The sequence below is a fragment of the Anolis sagrei genome, chromosome 1 (assembly GCF_037176765.1).
Source record: "Anolis sagrei isolate rAnoSag1 chromosome 1, rAnoSag1.mat, whole genome shotgun sequence".
Taxonomy (NCBI): Eukaryota; Metazoa; Chordata; class Lepidosauria; order Squamata; family Dactyloidae; genus Anolis; species Anolis sagrei.
Genome location: NC_090021.1, coordinates 170,216,471 through 170,238,896, shown reverse-complemented (window position 1 = coordinate 170,238,896; position 22,426 = coordinate 170,216,471). Strand labels below are relative to the sequence as shown.

The 22,426-nt window shown below is 39.4% G+C and overlaps 1 protein-coding gene across 11 annotated transcripts in view; it reads right to left on the bottom strand.

Annotated features, from left to right (window-relative positions):
* UNC80 (unc-80 homolog, NALCN channel complex subunit) overlaps window positions 1-22,426 on the bottom strand; it is a 180,294-nt gene that overhangs the window by 23,566 nt on the left and 134,302 nt on the right. For all 11 annotated transcript variants that reach the window (XM_067470300.1, XM_067470309.1, XM_067470302.1 and 8 more), the window contains 11 exons: window positions 21,214-21,249; window positions 17,711-17,929; window positions 16,215-16,415; window positions 13,649-13,772; window positions 10,776-10,901; window positions 8,410-8,533; window positions 7,323-7,529; window positions 6,793-6,977; window positions 5,319-5,484; window positions 2,400-2,579; window positions 1,704-1,842 (listed from right to left, as the gene is read on the bottom strand). In XM_067470300.1, the coding sequence (XP_067326401.1) occupies window positions 1,704-1,842; window positions 2,400-2,579; window positions 5,319-5,484; window positions 6,793-6,977; window positions 7,323-7,529; window positions 8,410-8,533; window positions 10,776-10,901; window positions 13,649-13,772; window positions 16,215-16,415; window positions 17,711-17,929; window positions 21,214-21,249 (1,707 nt within the window). The remainder of the gene's footprint in view (window positions 1-1,703; window positions 1,843-2,399; window positions 2,580-5,318; window positions 5,485-6,792; window positions 6,978-7,322; window positions 7,530-8,409; window positions 8,534-10,775; window positions 10,902-13,648; window positions 13,773-16,214; window positions 16,416-17,710; window positions 17,930-21,213; window positions 21,250-22,426) is intronic.

Below are 22,426 nucleotides of genomic sequence, written 5' to 3'. Positions count from 1 at the left end.
CCACTCTCTCTTTTTAGATCCCTGTTTGTGGAGCAGGTAAACTGTCTTAATAAAAAAAATAAGTATAGGAAGAAATCATCCCCACCACCACCACCTGTACAGGACAATGCCAATCCAAATCTGGCTAATTTCAGATTTCCAAATTCGAAAGAAAAGAAGTACCTATTTTCTGGCGTATAAGACGACCTCCAACTTTTCCAGTTAAAATATAGAGTTTGAGATATACTCGCCGTATAAGACTACCCCTCTTTCAACACGCACCAAATAAAAATTTGAAAAACATCAGATCTGATTTCAATATGGTAATTTTCCTATTACCGTACCTCCTTCTCTGCCTCTCAGATCTTGCACATGAATGCCTGCTCCGGTTCACTGTAGTTCTCAAGAGTGAGACATGACAGGCAGAGGAGGTATGGTAATAGGATACAAGGTTGGGCCAGACGGGCGAAAGAGGCCCGTCTGGCCACAGTGCCACTCTGCTGTTCTGGGCACAGTGCCACTCTATCTCTTTTTTTCCATACCCCGGGCATCCCTGATGCCTGGAGCTTGCTCCGCCCTTCTCGGTGAGGTGCCCCCTCACCTCGTCATTGGGAACGTGTTAAGTCACTTCTTTCCACGAATCCTGGTGAGTGGATTTTCTTCTACTATACTTGTACAGTGCCACCCTTGCTGCTTTCCTACGGTTGCCACATACAGCGGGGATGCGGCCGTGGCCGTTCTTGAGCTCCCCCCACCATATGCAGTGACCACAGATACTCCAGTCCAGTTTGGAAGTTTCAGTACCCACCCTATAAGATGACACCTGGCGTATAAGACGACCCCCGACTTTTGAGAAGATTTCCCTGGGTTAAAAAGTAGTCTTATACGCCAGAAAATACAGTATTTTCACTGCACTTACCCTGTAATTTAATCCTATATCTGAGCTTTAAATGTCATCCCTATGTTTTCAAATGTCATGCATCAGTGTCTGGAGAATGTGAGCAATGTGAGCTAAGAGACCACATCACTCAGAAGAATCATCTTTCACAAACTCCTTCTGCAAGCTAATTGTGTGCACACTTTTATTTTCTCAAATATCTTCAGATACAGGTGTGACTCAGGAGGAAGTATTTGTATCTACAATGCCTTGGAGATGGGCCTTGACAAGAACAATGTCTTTGTTCAAATTACCTCTTACAAAATACATCAAAAACAGGACAAAACAAGATTTCTAAAGAAAGTTTCAAATAGGGTTACTACCATTCTTATTATTCTCTGCTCGCCACATTTGCAGGTTTGATTTTTGTAGATTTAATTATTCACACATTTGATTAACATGTTCTCTCTAAGAATCTCTAGCTTCTCCAGTGCTGCTCTGCAGTCACCTTTCAGTGGACATTGAACACAAGAGTCCTGCTGTAGGACCTAGAGATACCTAGATAAGTGTTCTCTCAGCATTTTTAAAATCATGGTTTTTCCACTTTTGCAGGAGTCCCTAATCCCAGTGAATGTCAAGGACTGACTGCATTGTACACAAAGACACATTAACCACACACTCACACTTTAAGTGAGGCTATTCATCCACAGCCAACACAAGCCTAGTCCCTATAACAACTTTTCTTCCCCCAATTACTTAGGAATGATAAACTATATGATACCTTTGTGAATTCTGTTCTTATGAGAACATACAATGACAGGAAATATGAGACAACACATTCTGTTACCTTTGGCTTGGTAACATGCCCACCTCAGCCTGAGGTGCAGACATGCTGGAGAGATGGCTGGAGAATCGCCTCCTCCCAATGGCACCCATAAGGTATGCTTCTTGTTCACTTACCACACTGGGCATGCTCACAGAATCATCTAGACAGAATTCAGAGGAGAGGATGAAAAATCTCATACACAGTATATCTTTAAGCCTCGCAAGTGCTGCCACCTTTTTTGTGTAGCTCCCCAACTCCTTCAGCTAACTTAAAAACTCAAGCCCTTTGAACATAGATGATTTTACTTACTTACATGCCAAAAGCAAAGTGGCTTCAAGAAAGTAAAAGCTGGAACCTTAATCTTATCTGTGCTCAGCAATTTCCTTCTAAACTCAAAGTTACTTCATTTGCTTTATTTTTAGACAGCCTCACAAGGTGTCACATGCACAGTCGTACAACTGCAACATTGTCCCATTTAAAATATGTACTGAAATGCCACCAAAATGAACAATTAAAAAAGCCAAGAGGACATCCATCCCAAAATGGCTACCATTCCACTTGGGTGGGATGGTGAACATGAGATGGAGAGCTGCATGTAATCTATATTTTGATGACAACCCTGCTAACGCAGTTTCATGTGAAGTTACATGATGGTGACTGATTCAGGCCTAAACAAAAAGATCTACTCAGTGTTATGCCCACAGGGTGAAAACTTACTTTCTTCATCTTCTTCATCTGTCCGACTTAAAGTATCCTGGGATGCCTGTTGGGAAGGCTCACTATCCTGTTCCCACACAGTGCCTGTGCCAGTGTTGGAGCGGGACATAGTCGCAAGGCTCAGTCGGTATGCAGAGGTGGATGTGCCCACAGTGCTGATCGAAGTCTTCCCTTGGTAGGCTGAACAAATTCAAGGGTGGGGTGGGGGTGGGGTGATAATTCAATTAAAAGAAATCTACAATGGTTGGAATTCATGATCATAGTTACAAAAGTATAACTTAGAGGTATGTATTCATAACTAATCTGTATGTATTCCATTGTATAGATCATACATTTTAAAAGATCCCCAAACTTACCAGGCAGTAGCTACTATGAGCAATGAAGTTTTATTCTTTGGTTGTTCAGTAAGTTGGAGACTGACATCCCTCTTGTGCTTCCATGAGAAATTGTGATAGAGATACTACTTCTGTAATATGGATCATGGGTGGGGTGGGAATATCTTTCTACTATATTCTAATCAATGGGAAAATAAATCCGTCACTCACAACAGCTGCTGCCTAGTAAATTAAGATGCCAGGGGTAGGGACAGACTGGAAGATGCTACTTAAGTACATAATTATGGAACTTACATAACTAAGTAGCTGACGTAGAATACCAGCCATTGCTATCAAGAAACAAAGTTCATCATTCAAGCAGGACCTTTAGAAATAACTCAAGGAGGAGGATATATTTTTGAGCCGTTAGTAGTATAAGTAAAGTAAATGAAGGAGAAGAGAACAGAAAAGGGAAGATGATGGAGAAAGGAGAGAAAAATCTAGTAATATATTTAAGACTGGTTCATATTTTAACATGAGCTTTCATTTTTTTTGAAGATTTATGGCCTCAGTCACATTTTTATTCTCCTTTTCACTACATTCTATTACACCTCTGCCACTATGTAATTATCCTTTGAAACCTTGGATTTAATATCACTCTATCAGCACTTTTGGTAGCCATGAAACCTCATGTTAAAATATGAGGTGTTTCAAAATGATGGACCCATTTCCAAAGCAGCATATTTCACAATGGCAACATGTCACAGTTACACAAAAAGTCCCAAACATTTTAAGGAGTTGTCAGGTTATCAGGTTTTACTTCCCATTTGGAGCAAGAAATAAAATTTAAAAAATTGCAAATGGTGGATATCTTATTGGGTCTTATGTTGTGAGGACCCCATCTTGTAAATGACTGAGGCCAGGGGTGTTTGTGTGCTGGGAGAACCATCTAGAAATAATAATTCAAAACTCTATGCCTCACCCTTTCATGGTTGCAAGAGATATAGCAATTTCAAATCAGGTCCATCTTTTGAAATGCTCTGTATAAACCAGTCATTTGAAAAAGTGCTGTTAGGTTTCTTGTATCTCCTTCCTTTTTCTGCAAGACTAATTTGCCTATTTTTCTCAAAACCGCTAGAATGTAACTTATCCAGAAAGCTCCCCACCAACATCATAACAAATTTTCTGAAATTTGCTCACCATGAGCTTTTTATCTTGTTGCTGTAGAGCAGTGGTTCTCAACCTGGGGTCCCCAGATGTTTTTGGCCTTCAACTCCCAGAAATCCTAACAGCTGGTAAACTGGCTGGGATTTCTGGGAGTTGTAGGCCAAAAACATCTGGGGACCCCAGGTTGAGAACCACTGCTGTAGAGCCTTTCTATTTGGTTTGCTTCCAGGGTATTTTCTGAACATGTAATCTCTGCATATATTTTCTTTGGGGCATAATCAGTTTTGATGTCATGAGACTGTGACCAAGTTGAGGGCAGGAGACCCACTGAAGGACAGAGTTGTCACACTTTTGCAAAGTAAGGAGCAGTAGTTGAAATTTGTTATGAACTTGGTGCCTAAGATGTTATGTTTTCGTTTACTAAAAGGGCATGGTTTGGATGCCCTTGTCACACCAAACTAAAAGAAACATTTAGAATAAGTGTCAAATATCCTGTTCTTGATTTAGCATGACAAGGTATCTAAGAATGTAATGTGACTTAGCAAATACATAACTAGGGTTGGCTAATGCATGTACTATGCATAATGCATATTAAGAATATGCTATAACTTGAACTTCCCAAAGGCAGTCAATATGTCCAAATCCATATCCAAATGTTCATATTTCTATTTTGTATTGGTTGAAAAGAAGGAAACCAAAGTGACCATTGTTTATGTGATATGTGCGGTGCTTTGTAACAGAAAGAAAGTGGTGCTGCCAATGGGGAGGGATGGTCCTGGAGAAGGCTGAAGACTAACAGGCAGTTCTAGGCTTTTAAATATGTCAAGAAAGGTATATTATTTCATCTTTTAGACAGATATGTTTCATACAGTCTTGAAAAATCTCTTCACAAAAAAGGATTTTCGCCGTTATGGAGCTTAGGAGCTCGTCTACATGTTTCCATAACCCCACCACCAACAACAAATTTTCTGAGATTTTTTCATGATGAACATTTTACACTGTTGCTGTAGTAGAGCCTTTGTGTTTGGCTTGGCTTCTGTTTCCAGGATATTTTCTAAACATATAATCTCTGCAGAGATTTTCTTTGGGACATTTTGATTTCACGATACTACAAAATTACAAAAGGCCGTTCAGTATCCAAGTGGTCCTAGGCCTCACTATGGGCACTGTCAGTCACTTTATATTGGTTTTCCACCAAAGTAGTACCACCACCACTAAAACTATTGTGTTGCATTAGGAATTCAGGATGAAAGGTGTCAGTTCAGCATTTTGCATAAAATCTAGAAGTAATTTTATCAGTTCTTCATCATTTCAGTTTGTCAGTTATGTATGGTGAACAGTGTTGTGTCGTCCACTAGATGTTGAGTCATGACATGTCTCCTATTCTGTAGGCGCAGTGCCACTTTTTCACTACCTTGAATGCCCTTCAAGTCCTCACCTGACCCACTGTGTACAGCCTCCTTCAGGATCTTTAGCTCATTATTGAATTCAGCAATGAGAGAACTCTTGCAAAGAGGGCGTGGGATAAAGCGCCGCTCTAGTTGGTCCGCAATGTGCTGTCGGGCAGTCAGCTCCTCGTGGTTCTCAGCTGGTTGAGCTAACAACTGGGAGTGAAAGTAGTAGGGGAGAGCCACAAAGAACAACAAAACACCATCAAAGTATCAATTCAATATCTAAAGAAGGAGCCAAAGCTGTTTAACTTTCATAATGTTTCAGATTCAGTTCTCAATGGAAACTATCTTAGGCAGAACAGTTGTGGCGTTTTCAACCTGAGCTCTTGGAGGAACATTGGAAATCACAGCAGATGGCCCTGGTTAAATAAAGCTGTGGCAACTGGATAATGGCTTCATGTGTCTGTGATAATGGCTTCAGTGTCTGTAATTACATTGCTATTCTCCAGAACAAGCCTTTTACAGATGGGATTCTTGAGCATGTCATAATTTCTTTCTTAAGAGAGACACTTTCCCCATAAATGAGTGTTTCCCTTTTCCATTAAAGCAACTAAAGAATTGCTCAAGTTTAGCTAAAATGCTGGCTTTCCAGAAGAGAAGTGGGATATATTCAACCCACTGGATATTATTGAAATGTAGCTCCACTATTTCCCACTGGGTATGGTGGCTATTGCTTCTGGGAACTTGGTCCAAAAACATCTGGAAGCTGCATAATTCCCATCCTTATCCTAATTACTAAAAAAAAAAACCCATTCAAAAACCTTACACCTGAAAGTTCTAGGCGGCTCGCCTATGGTGCAGCTTATCCCTGACGTCTCAACATCACCTTAACATCCAGAACAGAACTCAAGGCATGGAACCATGTGATATTTCTTCTCTATCTTTTAGTGAAGCCATGCCCTCATAACTTTTGAAGAAATTAAAAAATAACATCTATTCTGGAAAATGAGTGATACCATATCTTGTGAAATTACAATTACTTTTCTCAATGCAACTTTTACTTTATTTCAAGTATTGAAATAAAGTAAGAGTTGCATTTAGAAAAGAACAAATTACCAGTAATTTGTTGTTTGTAATATGTTCTGTGGACATCCATGGCCACATGCTGCATTAATATACTCCTTCAATACATGTTTATTCCACAGAAACATTAATAATGCTGGAGCATTGCCACAAATTCCCAAACCCTGCAGAGTCAGACACATCACTGGGAAATTCTGTTCTAAAGAATTAGCCCATCTGATAGATCTCTTGCTGTTTCTTTAATCCTGGAAAGTTAAACTTCCCTGCCTGAAACCTCCTCAAGACATTTTAGTATTTAAGGAATATGTTTTAGACTTTGAAACCGCTGCTGCTACAAAGCATTATCACATTACTCTTTGTTACTAGAGGGATTGTACATCTGGTTTCATTAGGAAATATTCCAAAAGGAAATGGAGACAACATTAGATGTGGCTTTACCTTGCACTGGATGAAGGGCCGAAGAAGCACAAAGATAGGAATTCGAGTGCGCACTATAAAATCCACGAAATCCCATAAGGCCAGCCCTCCTACTTTTCTCAAAGCCATCTCTTTGACCTGCAGACTCAGCCAGTACCATTGGCTGCCAAGCTGCCGCTCAAAACAGACAAGGATCACCTTCAGAGCTGGAAGTCAGAAAGACATCAAGGGAATTAAAGTACTATGAACTGTCTGCACATGTGCTCTTGCATGGATTACCCTTACTGTGCTTACAGGCCTTTTTTCATCAGATTCCAGTTCTTGCATAGGAAACAGACAGTCTTCTACTTAAGCAACATATGTACATGCTAATCCTTCTGACCTGTAAATCTAGAAATGAGGAGGGATCTACATACATTCGAATTTTCTTAATGTAAGGGCCTGGATTCAGGTGGAGAAGGAGGGCACGACAAATTAGTTAAGTATTGCAATCTCCTATATACACTTACTTGGGAATAAGTCCTGTTTGCCAGATGAAAACTCTCACTCACCCAGATAAGCTGCCTGACTAGTGGATTCAGCTAGCCCTTCCTTACGCAGGTCCTTCCCTGCATCTCCCGGAGTGGAGCAGTGGGCAGGGGAGCTCTCCAACATGAAGTTCTTACTGCGGGATGTGCTGATAATGCGAGGTGGTAGCAAAATATTAATGACTGTCTGGAGTAGCAGGAGGACTTCCGGCTGTTCCAGCCAAGGGCTATCTATATAGGATCAAAGGGGGGGGGGGGAATAAAGACAAAAACAGATCAACCCCCCAGATCACAGAAAAGGATTCAGCACCATTTCGAGCACCAGACTCAGATAAAATATGAACATCTGGCACATCCAGTGAATTCCTCTATCTTTTACTCTTGTACACAAAAGTGTGCTTCCTATTTTAGCACAAGCACTGCATGATTTTGACCTCAGAACAATATCATACTCTTGCGTGCTCTTTCTTCATCCTCATATTGTTCTTAAATTTGACTCTTAAGAACAGATTCATGCAGGACATGATGCATGATCAGCAAAAATCCCCCTGGCTACATTCTGCTTGGAGTTGCACATGCACTGAAACTTGGTTCGATGAGGACTAAACAATTGCCACCTCCGAGCCAAGACACTGGTGCAGAATCATTTGCTTAGGATTAAACCACACACATGAGCGACTCCTTTGTAAACAATCAGCATTCATGAAAAAACTATGGTGTAAAAAGCAGCATTTGATCCACACAGGCAGCATGGAATTGGGTAACGATAAGCCCATGTGGAAGAAGTGTGGTTTTCGTTGTTCCCATTTCTGTCTTACATATAGTTGATATTTTGGGCTTTGTCCAGCATGCTCTGTCATTCATTGTTCTGATCTGATTGAGCCGAGCTCCTGTGTCAAAGAGTGAATTCAGAAAACACAGCTGAAGTGAGAGAAGGACACCACAACACTCATTCCCTTGTGTGCATTCCCAAGGAGCCCTACAGACAACACGCCACTGGAAAGAACGCTCATAGCAAAGGTAACACAGAGAAGGAAGGAAACACAGATATTTGCTGTTTGGTAGAACCAGCAGGGAGGGGAGAACAGAAGAATCTCTCTGTTAACCAGACCTTTGCTTCCTGATCCTACTGTGAGCACAAATGGAATCAGAAGATTTAAAAGCATTCCTTCCCGCCTCTCCTGATTGGTGAATGGGGATATCACGTGGCTTAAGGGGAAATCTTCTTTCAAAGCCTGTGCAGTAATAATAAAAAAAGAGAATTAAAACATTTTTATTGGCACGTGATGAAGTGAGGGGTAATGTGGCTATAAAGAAACGGGATCCACAAACACATTGTGTACCAGCAACCTACAGGAGCCTCTTGTTTCTATATCTTTATAAATTCATCACCTTGGAGAATACCTATGAATTCCACTTTCAGTATAATCAAGTGATCTATTCCACATTTTTATTCTAAATAATTTCACAAGAGAAAGAGCATTGATTGCTTTCTAAGCAACCCAAAGTTGGAAATTTTTAAAAGCTGTAAAAACATAGCACAAAGGAAAAGTATTCCGGGACAAGACAAAACACTGCAACTGTCCTAAATTTAAATCTGAAGTCTACCCTATAATGTTCAGTTCTTAACAAGATCAACCAAATGCCAAATATCAGTGTCTGGAATTTAACTATGGCTTGTTTCTGACAACTATGGCTTGTTTCTGACAGCTTAAAACTAGTGACATAAACTGGTTCAAACGATTAAGTTTTGAAAACCAAACATGCACAAACTTGGATTTTTCCAAAGTTGAGTCAACTCAACCAAGTATGCTACTGACAAAGTTGAGTCAACTCAACCAAGTATGCTATTGACAAAATTAAGTCAACTCAACCAAGTATGCTATTGACAAAGTTAAGTCAACTCAACCAAGTATGCTATTGACAAAGTTAAGTCAACTCAACCAAGTATGCTACTGACAAAGTTGAGTCAACTCAACCAAGTATGCTATTGACAAAATTAAGTCAACTCAACCAAGTATGCTATTGACAAAGTTAAGTCAACTCAACCAAGTATGCTATTGACAAAGTTAAGTCAACTCAACCAAGTATGCTATTGACAAAGTTAAGTCAACTCAACCAAGTATGCTATTGACAAAATTAAGTCAACTCAACCAAGTATGCTATTGACAAAGTTAAGTCAACTCAACCAAGTATGCTATTGACAAAGTTAAGTCAACTCAACCAAGTATGCTACTGACAAAGTTAAGTCAACTCAACCAAGTATGCTACTGACCAAGTTCAGGAAATGCACAGCTTTTGTGAGCTTTGTTCAGTTATGCATATATTAAATCTGTATACTGATTGTCCATTCCTTCTGTACTTTGACACCATAGTCTCTCTGCAAGAGAGTCCCAGATCTTCCTTGTAGATAGTAAACACATCTTTAGTATGTTTGTTCTATAGACCAGAGAAAGTCTACATGGTTCCGTAATCTATATGCAAAGATATTTTAACAATGCTGACACCAATAGGAAATTGAGTAGAAAAATTGCATTATAATTAAGTAACATTTTTTTCTTCTCATTCACAGAGAAGAGCAAGATACTTGGAGCACCCAAATACTAAAGCACGTTGTTTTTTTCCAAGATAATAATAATAATAATAATAATAATAATAATAATAATAATAATCTTTATTTATATCCTGTCCCATCTCCCTTCTGGAGTATAACTCATGCAGTATAGCTCATGAATCATGTCACACAACCTACTATATAGTATTTGGGAACATAAAAGATATTTGACAATGAATATAATAATAGTCTGAGTGTTTACATTTTTGATATCTGCTGTTTGTAATCTTAATCAGGGTTTAGCTAACCCTGATGCAACTCCTAAATGCCCTACATCAAAAACAAAATGGTTTTATACAGTTGGAAAACTGCAAATAACTTCAAATGAGGGGGCAGGGTTTTTAAAAAATAAGGCATGCCTTCTGTTAGCTCCAAGAAATCCTGAAATGTAAAACTGGTAAACAACCTCTCACTGAGCCGCAAAGTTTGATATCTTGTGTGCTTGTCATCATGTGCCATAGAATAATATCTGATATGAGGTTCAGTGAAAGCAAAACAACATAAATGGATTTAGAGAATTTTATGAAATTTAAAAGCTGCATACTCATGACCTTCAGTTTGTTTGAAGGTTACGCACCTACCACTTTGCAATTTCAGTAATCCACAACTACCTCCTATGTCTCAGCTCTTCAGAGGGTTTAATCCTGCATAGCCCCATTGTAATTTCAGTAGGGCTATGCTAAATTGACACCCACTGAAGAACAACTAAGTGCAAAACTTCAAAAGATTTGCATATTTGTGGGAAGTGTACTCTATACTTCACAGTTTTTGCCCAGCTTTCGCAAAAGACAAAAGAGCACCAGTGAGTTGGTGTCTTGACCACATGATAAGCAAAGCCTGTTTAACAGGCAAGGCAGTCACACCTGAATCTGCAATGCTACAAGCCGGACAACAGCTGTGCTGAAGGGTAGAGGTGGCGAGAGATAAGGGCTGAGATGAAGAAGGGGTAATCCATCGGCCACACTGGAAGGTCCTACTACTCCCATCACCTGCAATACAAACACAGCACATCACCTTGACCAACTATTGCAATTCCATCCATGCCATACCCTCCAATGTTGATGAGGGATACATTTCAGATAGCGCAAGACTGGGCTGCTCTGGGAAACAGAGCCACCCACAGTGCCTTGCGGTAGCTGGGGCCAGTTGGGGGAAAGGAATGGTTCTAGTAGGAGGGAGGGAGGGAAAGGGTCTGCTACAGGGTTAGCCAAAGGGACCGGAGAGGAGGCAGAGGGAATCCAGCACATTGAGGAATGTACCCAGTACTAGCCCTGAATAACCAGCACTGTACTTGTGGAAAATGTGGGGTTGGAGGGTATGTCATGTAACCAAGGTAGTCACTGGAAAATGTACTGAAATCACAATGTTTCTCGTTGGCTTAAGTTGTTCCCTTCTTATGTCATGGCAATGTCCTGAGTCTCAGAGAAATAGTACAATGTTCAGGTTCTCCTCTTCATTCTCCTAACGTTTTCAAAGTTTAAATTTAAAGGGAGAATGAACTGATTCCAAACTATATTTGCAACTTTCAATTGAGAATAAGTAATTCCATTAACATGCTTTCAGGCAAAGAAAAATGTTCCTTATCCAAGAGTTTTGCATAGCCCAGCATCTCATGATAAACAATGCAGTCTGGATTACACTGCATTGTAACCTTTCTATTAGCTGGTTTTACTGGCACGTTAATCTATTAATTTATTGTTAAATATTACTGATGATGTTGTACAATGTTTTAAAATTATTTTATTGTGAATTGTAATTTTTATGGTATTTATGCTGTTAGCATCCCCTGATGCTCATGTGAGGCCACGCCGAGTCCCCCTTGTGGGGAGAAGGGCGGGATATAAATATATGAAATAAATAAATAAATTTGCTGCTCCAAACTACTGAAATTTGTGTCACACCCCACTAGTCTAGATGTGTGTTAAAATGGTCGTTCTTGAGCACCATGTTATGCTGGCTTTAGCTTTGATCTTGCCGAAAATGTCCGAATTTTCTAGGCAACACATGTAGCTTCTATTGTTATTCTAGGTTCGGTTTGGCTAGAGAACTAGTAGCCAACCCTTGCTAATGCCTGCTTTCCATTTGTTACTCATACACTGTTGATCAGGGTTGGGAATCATGTCACCTCCAGATGGAGTTGGACTGCAATCCCTAGCAGCCCTGAGCAGATTTAGCCAATAGTGAGGAATGCTGGATGTGTAAAAACTACTGTAAATAAATAAATAGTTCAAAAATCTGCAGTATTTTCCTTTTGAAAAGAAGTAGCCCATGACAGCATTCCTTAACTGAGCATCCTATTGGTTTGTTGGACTACCACTCCCACCTCTCCCAGCTAGCATCACAGTTGATGGATTGGTGGGAATTATAGTCCAACACATCAGGTGAGTACCATGTTTATGAAAACAGACTAACTGTGTTCTGTCACTTGGCAGGTAAAGGTAAAGGTTTCCTCTTGACACTAAGTCTAGTTGAGTCCAACTCTGGGGGGTGGTGCTCATCTCTATTTCTAAGCCAAAGAGCCAGTGTTGTCTGTAGATGCCTCCAAGGTCATGTGACTGGCATGACTTCATGGAGTGCCATTACCTTTCCACCAAAGCAGTACCTATTGATCTACTCACATTTGCATGTTTTCAAACTGCTAGGTTGACAGAAGCTAGGCCTAACAGCAGGGGCTCACCCCATCCCATCTGTCACTTGGAGGCACTAATAAAATACACTGTGAAAACTGCAGACAAGAGGGACAATGGGTCTGCATACTTTGCAGAACTGGTAAAAGTGCAGACAAACCTCTCTGCGCCTTCCAGATTGTTTCCCATATGCTTCTGAACTTGTCATTGCAATTGACAGGTATTGTTACTTTCACTACAGTGCCATATCAATATTTATAAATGACTGGAGAAATGAGCCAGTTAATTTAATGCGTATTTTAAGTTTCACTTGAAAAACACCTTCTATGCTATGATTTGAGAGGGTTTCTTAATTTGATTGAAACCATGCAGACTGTTAGATAATGCATTATATTTTCTGATTTGCCTTTTTAATTCTAAAACTATCACACTTGAAATTTAATTGTGTTTGCCAAAAGAGGGCTATGCATGCCAATTGCAGTAGCAGGTAAAGCTATTCCGATTTGGTTATTGGGTCAGCAGTTCTGGCCAGTGTGGCCAAAAACTAGGATAATGGGAGCAATATTCCGAAATAGCCAAAGGGCACCTGCACAGCAAGTCCATATAGTTAAGGGATAGGAGAATATGAACATTGTACAGGAACATTCCAAAGTGATTTTAGACAGTGAACATTGCAAATTTACTTAGGCGATTTCCCAAATTAGTTGATGGCTGATGCCCTTTTGCAGAGCCATACAAATTGTTCTTTTTCCAGCTCCATCCCCCCACCCCTCATCCAAGTCGGTTACCAGGTGTGTGCAGCATCCACCACCCCACTCTCCAACTTGCAGCCCTCAACTCTCGGCGCAACATGCAGGAGTGGATTTTCAAAGTGGTGCATGGAAAGCAGCAAAAACCAACCATTGGACATGGGCTTCTCCTCCTGTTCTCTCCCCAGGCACCACTTTGAAAATGGACTCCACCCTTTCTAGTGTCATTTGAGATGCTTATTTCTGTGATCAGGCAGAGGACAGGAAAACACCAACTGGCACAAGATTATTTCCAAGGGAGTTTCAACCACAGAAGGAAGCTTAGCAGATGGGCAGGACGTTGGCATTTTGGCTACTCACCAGATTGACACAGACATTGATCAGTGACCTAAGATGAGGCAAGAAGGAAATGATTGGCTGCCTCTGAAGTGTCAAACAAACCCCTTCAATCAAACTGCTGGCAGGCTCCCATTCAACCTGTCGCCTGGAACACAATAGTAGTAGCATTAGGCATTTGACACCCTCTGAAACCCGGCAACAAGGTGACTGACACCAAACGGACACCAAAGGTGCACTTCTCAGACAGCAACAACGGACATTGCAATGGAAGCATCTTACCTAAGCTGCCCAGAAAAGCAGAATTGCGCAGAAGAAACAGAACCTACAGCAACAAGGCATCTCCACAATGCTTTGATATCGGTACAAAAATATCCAGGCCCACAACAAACGGAACAAGTGACAAAGGTGGACAAGGGCACAGCATGGAAAAAGTTTTTTTAATGCACTACAAGTCTCAGCACCCCCCAGATGGTTTGGCCTTTGAATATTTTAATGTTGTCTTTTTTTAAGTATTGGGAATGCTATACTTTTGAGAAGTAAATATTCTGAAAATGCAATTTTATATTTATGTTTTCACTTGCATTTCTCTTTCCCTCTTAGCAACATATCAATTTCAGTTATTGTGCATTTGTGAATGTGTGAAATGCACAGCAGCCTTTTGCATTTAGCTTGCCCTGGCATAACATCATCATTATATATATATATATATATATATATATATATATATATATATATATTTGCTGAGAAATGTTCACTTGCTTAAGATTAGCTCTTGACTATACATTCAGTATAAAATAACAGATTGACATAAATTGGATAAATCTACAGGCTGATAAGAGTTGGTGAATCAGACCCATCACTGCAACTCCTTCATCAGGGCTCAAAGAAGGCTGTCAGAAATATTGCTGAGAAAACAGCAAGTATTTTATTAAAACTGAGAGCCACTTGCACAACTTTGCTATAATGTAGTATCTTAGCCCCCTTTCACACAGCTGGATAAAATCCCACATTGCCTACTTTGAACTGGAATACATGGCAATGTGGACTTAGATAACCCAGTTCAAAGCTGATATTGTGGGATTTTCTGCCTTGATATTCTGGGTTGTCTGGCTGTTTGGAAAGGCCCTCCGATAAACAATCCAGGGAAGGACTGGTCCAAGACACTTTTAAAATTGTTAAAATTGTTCTTCATTTTAATTATTGTATTGTTTTTAAGCACTACAAATAAGATGTGTGCACTGTGCATAGGAATTCGTTCATGTTTTTTTCAAATTATAATCCGGCCCTCCAACAGTTTGAGGGATTGTGACCTGGCCCTCTGTTTAAAAAGTTTGTGGACCCCTGTTCTAAAATAACTTGTTTTCTTTTATGATTGGAAAGAGGTCTACTTTCAATTGTTCAGCAGGGTTAGAACCTAAATCCTTCTTATGCCTTCTATATTGAGGTGTAAAAGCACACTTCAGTTAGCAATGCTTTTAACAAAATATATTTGACAAAGTTTCCTTGTTTCATTTTTACCTTCTACCTAACTAGATAGTTTAGCAGCTTCAACAATGGGAAGATGGCAGGGGGTGTGGAAAATAAAGTTTTAATGTTGGTTTGTAGCATCTTATCTACAGTAAACAATATAATAAAGTTTGAATTGGGAAAGAACAGGACCATACACCAGCCAATTGTATTGTAGCTTTGTATGCTTTCCTATAACTAACAAGGTAAGCAGTATCTGCCCCTGGAATCCTTTACTGAGATTGCACGAACAGCAAAACAAGGCATAGGGATGCAGGAAAACTGAATTTATTCAAGAACTCCTGGAATGATTTCTGTTTCTTTCCATATGAGGAACAAGGCTGTTACGTTACCAATTACTCCCAGCATGTTAAAAATGTATAGTTCTATAAATCTAGTCACCATAATGGAAATAATAAGAAAAGTGGTGAAAAAAATGCATCCCTGGATGCATTTTGGAAGAACCCTTCAAGTTGTCTCTAAAGCATTCCAATAGCTTTGTTTACTTATGCAAGGTTTACCTGACCTGGTGGCTACATCTGACACAAGCTTGTTAGTTTTGAATAAAAAGGTTGCTTCAATATGCTGAATTTACTCTTCTTTGTGGAATAGTAACCTAACCTTATTCTTTCCCTGCTACTACTTAATTCTTTTGGAAAAGACATCATGCGATGAACACATCTGATTTGTTAACTATGTATTTTAATGCTATGTCAGTAAATAGGCTTTATCACCAAATGTACATGTACCTCTTAACTGTCTGTATAAGAATATATGCATAATTTTTAAAAACGGAGAATAATTGGTGATTTTAGAAATTATGGTAACCTGGATGCTAGTTTTGAGGAGCATGCTACGTTTTTAAAAACGTTGATGTGGATTCTACATAAAGATGCATTTCCTCTATCGTTGCACATGCATACACACCAATAGGAGAAATACATTTTTCCTTTCTCTCTCTCTCTTTTTTTGCTGTGAGAATTCAGTGCAGCAAAACACTGTCAATAAAATGACACACCCTTCCTTCAAGGCTTGCAACATCAGAAACGGACCCCCGGAGGTTTCCGTCACACCTGCTCACCTCAAAGTAGGCATCTTGTGAATTTTATTGAACATACGATCCAATCTTTTTAAGATGAGGATAAGGGCCGGCCTCACTGCCTCAGCTGTCCAGTCAGTGATGGGTAGCATCTCCATGATGTATCGCCGGAGCCCACGGCTCTCCATCGTCTGGGTGTCATAGGGTGCCAGCTTCAGAAGGGAATGTGCAATTTCTGCCAACCTAAAATCATGGCTTGTTTAGAGGGCAATCTGAGATTCTACAAAATGAGCTCCTCTGCAAAGAATCATGACTACTACATTATTGGAAAAACACATCCCATTTAGTAGAATAGTCCATGAACACAACCTCCAGCATGCACAGGAATCATGGTTAACTTCTTTCAGGGGGTCTCCTTCAATCCACTTCACTGAACAACATATAAATGTATATCATATGGGGAAATGGGTTATGTTGCTAATTGTCCCTTACTGGGGGTCATTTCGAGTGGAAAGTGTTTTCAGGACAAAATTGGAAGAGGCCAGAGAACATAAATAAGGCCTTGGGGTCTTAAGGGAGGCTGATAATGGAGAGTAACCCCTGTCATTTGTTGGATCCCATACTAAGGGCTAGTGCTTAATACATCCAGAGCAAGTTCCCTGTTAATTCTTTTCTTGCATTAGCACCACTCCTACAATAGTTATGCAATAGCTGTAAAAAAATAAGCTACATTAATGTAAAAGCCTTGCTATATGTGTGTGTGTTTTGGGGGGGGGGGGTCATGTTTGTCCTTCTAAGTAAATATCATTATGACATATTTGTCCTTCTAAGTAAATGTGACTACAAAATATACAAAATTATGAGATGCTGCTTTAAGGAAAGGAACATTTCACTCCATTACTTTTGTATTTCTAAAAACTAAACATAGCTGAAATACTGCTAAATTGTCAACTTCAAAACCTACCAAAACTTAATAGAAGGCAGAATATGTTTCTTAAATCCCATCTACACTGCCATATAATTTTGTTTAGCATCACCAAATTGCATTATATGGCAGTGTAGTTGAGGGCTTGGTCCCAGAGATATCTTGTCTACTATAGTCTAAAAGATGACTATGATGGTTTTCCAACCATCATAATTTGTTGCCGAAGCACTGAAAAAAGACAATTTCTCCAAATGGAAATATAAACTGAAAGGTGTAATGATACTCGTTCTCACAACAGAATGGCAACAGATTTCCCGAAAGCATGCCTTAGCAATGTTATGTATATTTGTATTGTAGTTTCTATTACATGATAGAATAGATAATTTCTTTACCATACTCAAATTTAGGAAGGAACGAAGGTACCTGGGAGTATCTGTAACAGAAAGGATGCTGTTTGTTCTATTTCAAACCCAAAAGCTGAAGAGCTTTGCTTAATGTGTTGTGATAACATTACATTAAGCCCCTGAGATATTTTAGCCACATATACTTCAACAGTTTGATAGATGCATTACATTTTCTATTTTCTAAGATGCATGCATTTCGAAAACGATACCTCATATGAGACTTAACATCCAGCAGCTCTAAGGAAGTCACCCTTGGCTCACCAGCTAGATTCTGCAAAATCTTCAGGCGAGGGCCACAGTGCTTGTAGAATTCAGTACAGATATTGAGAAGGGACTCACGAGGCCGCCTAAATTCTTCCCTAGCAATGCGTTCATCCAGCTCTTCCCGTTGAATGCCTTGGCCTTCTTCCAGCAAATGAAGGTTTTCTCTGAAGGACACAAAGGGGAAAAGATGCAGGATGAGAGTTAGAACTTACTGTGGAAGTGCATTCTTGGATGGTATGGAGGGGCAATCCATGTACTTTTGGGTTATTCTTATGTGCCAGCAGATGAAGCAGGAGTCCAAAATCAAAATTCTTTTTCTGTTATTTCCATTGTCTTCTTTCCCTTTCATGTCAATTTCATTATAAAGCCTATTTACACTGATGCAGTTTAATGCAGTTTCAAACAGGTATTGGCGGATATAATTTGGCTATGTGGATGATCATATAGGAAATCCTAGAGCAATTTTGAGCCCTGGAGAGTAATTATAGAAACCACAAAGTACGGATGCAAATAAAGAGCTTTCTTTTGCACACTGTGATGAATTGCCTATCTTTTAGGCCTGGGAAAAGCTCAGAAAGTAGGCCCAAGTATTTTGGCAGCCATTTTTTGAGATGGTGCATGGAGGCAGCCATCTTAGAGTATCCATTTCCTAGAGGAGGCGGAGCTTAGGAGCAGCCTGGAGGGAAATGTGGAGAGCCTTTGCGATTGGCTGGGAGAAAGTGGGCAGAGCTTAGTTAGAGTGCAGAAAAAATTGCTTGAAAAAGTGCGTTTTAAAATCTGACAGTTTAGTCAGGGTCTGAGTGGTGAAGAAGAGTCAGGGTTTGCGTGTTAAAGAAGCAAGTTAGGTTTTGGGAGAGTTAGGAGAGGAGAAGTTAAAGGAGCCAAAGTGGTCAGTTAGTAAAGATAGATAGCTATTAGGAAGAATAGCTAGTATAGAGAATAGACAGATCCAAGGGAAAGGACTGTCTGGAGTTTTAGGAATTCTAGTCAGAGGGAATTCTGCTAGTTTCCTGAGGGAGTGAAGAGTTGTTTTTGGAACTAAGTATTGAACAGTATTTTTAGTAACCAAAAAGCTCCATCTCATTATTGCAACCATTGCGCTTAAGTGCCTGTATTTTTGAAATCCACACAAATAAACAACTTTGTTCTTTGGTAATTAACAACTGTCTCAAGAGTGCCTCTCTGTGTGAAGAAGTTCCAAGCAGTTGAAGAAACAGAGTTTCCAGAATGGTGGCAGCGACATTTTAAAAGAATCTCAGTGTTAGTTACCCCAGAGTTCTGAGCCCTGAGTGCGAATTCAGCACATTCCAAACTACTTGAAAGCATTGGTCCAACAAGAATTGAAAACTTTTTTTGAAATTGGATGGTAGCCAGTGTTCATACTAAGGTTACCTCAGATTATTGTGTTTAAGTCGTTTTAAATTATAATCTTTATAATTTTAACACAGCAGTGGGATCTCCAAACTAGTGGTGATCCTCTTTACGTGGTAGAGATTCCCCTTCTCTCCCTCCTCTAATCTTTTGCACACACTATTGTGGCAGTTTGTTGTTTGGTCACCAGAGTTTGAAACTCACTTTCAAGAAGTAATACATGGCCAGTGTATATGGGACATTAGAACACTTCTACACAGATATTTAAGCCAGTGTGAGGGTTACATCAACCAGCAGACACCCCACAATGCAGACAGGCTGGTGCAAGTTAACTTGGGATAAGCTTCTTAATACGGCTGCACACAGGTTCCAAAATCATAAAGACAGGAAAAATCTAAAGCCTGCAGCATCCCATATTCTTTCTTATGGCTTTTTAACTTTATCTGAAAAATTGCTTTCCATATAATGGTTAAATAATGTGCTTCTCTCAATTTGTATTTAAGATATAGAATTGTCATCTTTTACAAATTTTTCTAATTGAACCAACTGGAATGTACCATAGTACAGTTCTAGATTGGGAAGGACTAACTTTCCCCATGACAGGTGACCATATTTAGTACTGTTAATAAGTCTTAAGGATTTCCCTCCAGCTATGAACTTTTCAATTTTTTGCCATTTTGAACACTTTATCCTTCCTACTGACATAGAAAAAGTTTGAAATAGGAATTTTTTTAAAAAATAGGTAAAACGTGACAACGCCCAATAACAATAATTGTAGTGTTGACCATTTCTCTCACTTTCAGGAAAGTATTGGCTTATAGTATATACCTAAGATGTGCCATGCTTTTTTGTCAACAGAATCCTTAAATATCCAAATCCTGAAAAACTAGTAAATTGGACGTTTTTTATCTTAACTGTATGTTTATAGTTAATATTTTTGAATTATCATTATTTATTTTGATACCTGAATGTATCTAAAATGTACTCAAAACTAATAACAGCTGCTATAAACATTGTTTTGGATTTAATAAAATTAATAAAACATCATCTGCAAATAAATTTACTTTATGCTCAATATTTTTACATTTTGTATTTGAATTTTAACATTTTTCCTTAATAATTCTGCTAACAATTCCATTGCCAAATCAAAAAAGAATAAAAAACTGTGGGTACCGTATTTATTTCACATTTTTAATCCTTCCCTGCCTAAATACAAGGTGCTTTGAATTAATATATAATATGCCTTATTGGCTAAGCAAGAAGATATTTTTAAAATGATATAAAGAAGGAAGAAATTATCAGAAATAACAGAACGTTAGCTTTAGATTCCTGCCTCATCTGTTGGCATGTGGGAATAACTCAGCAGTATGTGAATTGTTTGTCCATCTCATTCAAAATAAAAAGATTGTAACAGTGTCCTCTTTATGAACAGTGATGTACCTAAGAGTCTTTAAGATCGTCTGGGGAGGTCCTGCTCTCGATCCCGCCCTCGTCACAAGCACCATGGGCAGGGATGAGAGACAGGGCTTTCTCAGTGGTGGCTCCTTGGCTATGGAACGCCCTCCCTAGGGATATCAGATCGCCCCCCTCCCTTTTAACAGTCCGAAGAAAAGTCAAGACTTGGCTTTTTGAGCAAGCACTTGCAAGTACAGTGTAACTGACATAGGAAAGTGAAACAATTCGACAATGTGATTGGCCAATGTTTACAGCAAGGAGACGCTAATGTTTGTTATTGAATTTGATATGGTTTTATAATATTTTAATGTTTTTAATTGTATTTTATGGTCTTGGTACCAACTGTAAACTGCCACGAGTCACCTACAGGCTGAGAGGGATGCTACATAAATATGGTAAATATATATAAACATGTACCTTAGTAAGGAAATAATGGCTTGCTAAAAGTAATTATCCTAATAAGAAATACCAAGGAGCTCAAGGACTGAAAAGATAATCTTTCTCTGGTTCTCTTTTCATGCATACACACATCACGTGTGGCAATTTCTGCAAAAGGAACCCAGAGAAAGATGCACACTGGAAGAGTTCATCACAATGTTAGGGAGACTGGGTCTTTAAATACCTGATAAAGTGCAGCTTGGCTCCTTGCTCTGGGTACCTAAAAATGAAGAGAACACAGTGAACATTTCACAAGAAAAAAAAGCAGGATCTGACTTACATCTCATGCCAGGTCTGACAACACCCCTACTACAGTACGGTGTAGATAGAAGAGTGAAAGCATAGCCCTGTCTGCAAGCTGCCTCGAATGCTTGCCTATTGGTCAGCAGAGATTAGTAATAACATTTGAAGAAAGTGTTTGGTGTGCATCAAAGTCATTGTGCAGAAACTTGTATGAAAGATAGTGCAGAAACTTGTATGAGGGCCGGAGGTTTAGCACAGCTGGTAAATCATCAGCAATTATAAGATCTATCAACCAAAAGGTTGCAAGTTCTAAGCCCTGTGTTGGCATGAGCTGCCAACTGTCAGCCTAGCTCATTATTTACCTAAGCAATTCGAAAACAGCTTTAGCTGTGATTAGAGAAATTAGGTACCGCTAAAAGCGGGGGAGGTGGTTTACGACGCCATAAAGAAAGAAGATCAGAAAATGCTGGGCGACCAAAAGGAAGGAGGAAGTCCTGACAGCTCTTTGTCATAGAGGATAGAGCAACAGCACCCCCTGGACTCGAGCCCAACCTTCCATGGCACCTCCTTCTGTTCTGTCTGTCTGTGTACTGTCTATACAAAGTGGCATTGAATGTTTGCCATGTATGTGTACTGTCATCTGCCCTGAGTCACCTTCGGGATGAGAAGGGTGAAAAATAAATAAATAAATAAATAAATAAATAAATAAATAAATAAATATTATTATATCAAACAGCCCCTTGCAGCTCCCTAGATCATATTGGTCACACAACCCCATCTCCATTCCAAATTCTTCTCAAAAAATAATGTGGCAAAATTTCAACAGCAAATTTCAGTGGCAAAAAGGGGAAAAAATCATTCTAATAGTTTATTTGCTCTGAAGACATTTACTTCTCTCTTCATGATAAATGTCTGCAGGAAAGAGATGCCTGTGTCTCCAACTCTTGTCCCCATGTTCAAAGTGGAGCTACAGGCACATTAACTTGGTTCATCCTTCTTTCACTCAAACACTGTGATGTCAGATTGCCCCTTAGCTTCGGGTTCTGACTTCACTCCTGCATTCCTTCCATGTCAAGGGCAGATGCAGGATTATCAGATCCTGAGTTACTATATGTGGCTGTGAGATGCTAGAGAGAAAACAAAGGGTTATAACG